This window comes from Rhinopithecus bieti, unplaced genomic scaffold (genome assembly GCF_001698545.2).
Source record: "Rhinopithecus bieti isolate Rb0 unplaced genomic scaffold, ASM169854v2 scaffold_52066, whole genome shotgun sequence".
In the NCBI taxonomy this organism is placed as follows: domain Eukaryota; kingdom Metazoa; phylum Chordata; class Mammalia; order Primates; family Cercopithecidae; genus Rhinopithecus; species Rhinopithecus bieti.
Genome location: NW_016820486.1, coordinates 366,660 through 370,062, shown reverse-complemented (window position 1 = coordinate 370,062; position 3,403 = coordinate 366,660). Strand labels below are relative to the sequence as shown.

General features: G+C 48.5%; 1 protein-coding gene across 1 annotated transcript in view; it reads right to left on the bottom strand.

The window, feature by feature from the left end:
• The window catches only part of MAP7D3 (MAP7 domain containing 3), a 36,174-nt gene extending 33,019 nt beyond the window's left edge, over positions 1–3,155 (bottom strand). Inside the window, 3 exon segments of the mRNA XM_017859809.1 lie at positions 2,229–2,274; positions 2,360–2,583; positions 2,708–3,155. Of these exon segments, the coding sequence (XP_017715298.1) occupies positions 2,229–2,274; positions 2,360–2,583; positions 2,708–2,939 (502 nt within the window). The 5' untranslated portion in view covers positions 2,940–3,155.
• Positions 3,156–3,403: the final 248 nt, after the last annotated feature.

Sequence of the window (3,403 nt, the reverse complement as noted above, 5' to 3'; positions counted from 1 at the left end):
TTTTTTTGAGACAGAGTCTCACTCTTTCACCCAGGCTGGAGTGCAGTGGTGCATCTGGGCTCACTGCAAGCTCCGTCTCCCGGGTTCACGCTATTCTCCTGCCTCAGCCTCCCGAGTAGCTGCGACTACAGGCGACTGCCACCACACCCGGCTAATTTTTTTAGTAGAGACGGGGTTTCACCATGTTAGCCAGGATGGTCTCGATCTCCTGACCTCGTGATCCGCCCACCTCGCCTCCCAAAGTGCTGGGATTACAGGCGTGAGCCACTGCACCTGGCCTACTGCATGTAATTCTTACAACAATCCTATAAAGTGGACATAATTATTTTCCCCAATTTTTTTTTTTTTAACAGTTGAGGAAACTGAAGCTAAACATAACTTTCCCAATTCACACAGGTAGTAAGTGGTGAAGCCAGAACTTGATTTAACTGTAAATTTCAAAGCAACTTTATTTTGAAATATTAAGAAAAAATAACAGGAAAAGAAATCTGCCATCAGAGAACCATAAAAATCAGGCAGATTCACAGAATTTTGCCTCAAATAGCAAAAGCCAAAGTCATAGGGCTGAGACTTTCAGAAGACCTCCAAGTTCAAACCAAAGATAGCTGTCTTGAAGACAAAATTAGAGACAATTTTCTACGATTTAGAGCTGTCTACAATGGAATGGCTACTTGGAAAAATATTAAACTCCTCATGAGAGTGCCTATTCAAGTGGAAGAAGTGCCCCCAGGGTTTTACAGCTGGGACTCTGGATGCCTGACAAGATAATCTTAAGGTTTCTCCAACTCTAAAATTCTATGATAATCTGGCTGTCAATCTCAGTAACTTTTTCTGCATTGGTAGAAATTATTCTTTGAATAAGTTATTCTAAACTGAGAAACATTGGTGAATTTAGAAAAACAAGAAGGGAAAGGTGATATGTCAGTGGCAAGTTTCTTACGCTCATCTGGTTGAAATATTCAAATAAATTTTTATTTTAAAACAATTCTGCATAAAAATATAAACACGTGTTTTGTTAAAATAAATATTCAGTATGTTACAACCTCAGCACAGTGCTATGCACAGAAAACATCACTTGACAAATATATATTTACACTTTATATGTAACACACACATATATATATATACACGTATCTGTTGAATGCATACACAAATGTATAAAATAAATGTATTTTGACTGTGCTGTGCATTTATATGTTATGTATTCAAGACAGTTTTAACTCTTGCTGACAGGCTCCCAGCAGAAGATGAAAACAATATTTTAGCAAAAACATCTTCTCCTTGACCCCTTCAGGAAAACGCTGAGATCTAAAGGGCACTTCTGGTCAAGTTGGTGCTCTGTGAAAAAAGTCTAACGTGCGATATTTCCAATTCCTAACATGAAGTGGGCAGCAAGGATTTAAACCAGGGTTCTAGGTTAAGACTTCTACGTGGCTCTTAAGTTTTTGGTTTGAAATGCTGTGAATTCAAGTATCTGTCCCATATATAATTTTAAAACACTTTCCAACATCTGATACACAATTGTTTTTAGGGGTTTATCCGGTTCACAACTTCTTCACCATATTGGAGTAATGCTGGTTAATATAAATCACTGAAATAAACCAGTGTCTGAGAGCCACGGGTACCAATAAGCAACACAATTTATTAGAGACTCTCTTTCTAAGTGAACCATAAGTTAAGACACGGAAGGAAGATTCTTTTCTCCCTAATGAATGGTGAAAGTGTATGTAGTATATGCTTCTGACACAGTCTTTGGAGAGCTGATTCAAAGTCTTCTCAAGTGACATATAGCTTCCCAGTCGTAAACAATCTAACTTTTTAATTGCAAATGCAAAAGAACCCCTAAGAAATTCAATAAAAAGTAATAAAATCGTTTTATTCGCGCTCATAGCAGAGGAAACTAGTCTAACAGGCTAAAGGCAACCTCCTGCAAGGAAGAAATCCTATCTCAGGTAGTGGAGCAGTCTCCTGGACCAAGCAATGGCGCTGTCAAATTGTGTAAGATTAACGGTTTTCGAGGAGGGAAAAACATTTTGGCGATGGGACCCGTTGAGGAAAAAGCACTCTGAAGTGCTGATTCTCGTTCAGTTCAACCTAGGGACTGCAAGATGTTCCACGGAAGATGACATCTTGTCTAAGTCATGTGCTACAGCAGGCAAATCAGGAGATGCAAAGAGCCAAGTTGCATCCCAACTTTTAAATCAACTTTTAAGCATCCCCACCCTCACCCAGCTTCTTCCCTGAACCTTGACTGGGAGGGTACAGGAGGTAAGCCTTTGGGAGAGGCAAGGACTGCGACAGTAAAAGCGTCTAAACTCGCCCACGACCCGGGCTGGGGAATAACTCAAATTTTCCGTGCCTGGAAAGACTGCCTGGCCACGGAGGCGGCGCCGGCGCGCGGAGTCCCCGGGGGCGCCCGCACATCCCAGGCAGCTGCGCGTTTGTTGCGGCGGTTGCGCGGGCGGCCGCCGCCCCCCAAGGGCAGACGGGGCTCGGGGCGGTCCGCGGGGTCCGGGTTCCAGCCGCCCCCGCCCCACCCGTCGAAGCAGAGCCTGTGAGTTCCCTCGCGCCGCGTCCGCGGGGCTTAGACCGTTGGCAGCGGCAGTTCGACCGCTGGCGGCGGGACTCAGGCGGCTCGCGGCGTTGGCAGACCATTTCAACCCCCCACCCCCGGTCCAAGGCTACTCCCTGTCCCGTCCCAGGGCACTCCAGCGGGGGTGAGGGAAGGACCGGATAGCACGAGGCGACTCCAGGTAAAAGTTTTGTGGCTCCCGCTGCGCCGCTCCGACGGCCCGGGGGCTGCGGGAGCACCACCTCCCACGCGGGTCCGAACCACCCTCAGGAGCCGTCCGCCCGCCCGCCCGCTCACCCATCCGTGCCCGCAGCTCTCTCAAGGATGTGCTGCCGCCAGCGCCAGCGGCGGCGCCGTCCGCCATCATCGGAATCGGGACCGGAGGCGGTGGTGGCTCTCCGCATACATTGCGCAGGCGTCGGCGCGGCCTCCGCTTGGGCCTTGGCCTGGCTGCCGGTAGGCGGGGCGGGGCGGGGCCCGAAGGGCCACCGCGCCCGCCTCGGACCTGCGAACCAGGCAGGATTGCCCCTTGCGTCCCACGTCCTGACCGGCTGGGCAGCGACTGCCTGGTCTAAAGAAACCCTCTCCGTGCTCTGCCCCTACTGCATTGTGGGGACTAGCCAATCAGCACCCAGCTTGGCCCCCGACATTCCTTTCTTCACCTTTACCTAGCAACGCAGTAACATTTCTTCGTCATTCATTCATTCATTTAAAGAGCCTTTACGGCGTGCCTCCTGGGTGCACTTGTATCATGAGTTTACTAGTCCTTGAAACACTACACAAAGAAAGACCCAAGTTGGGGGAAGAGGCCCAGGGAGAGGTTGGGAGTGG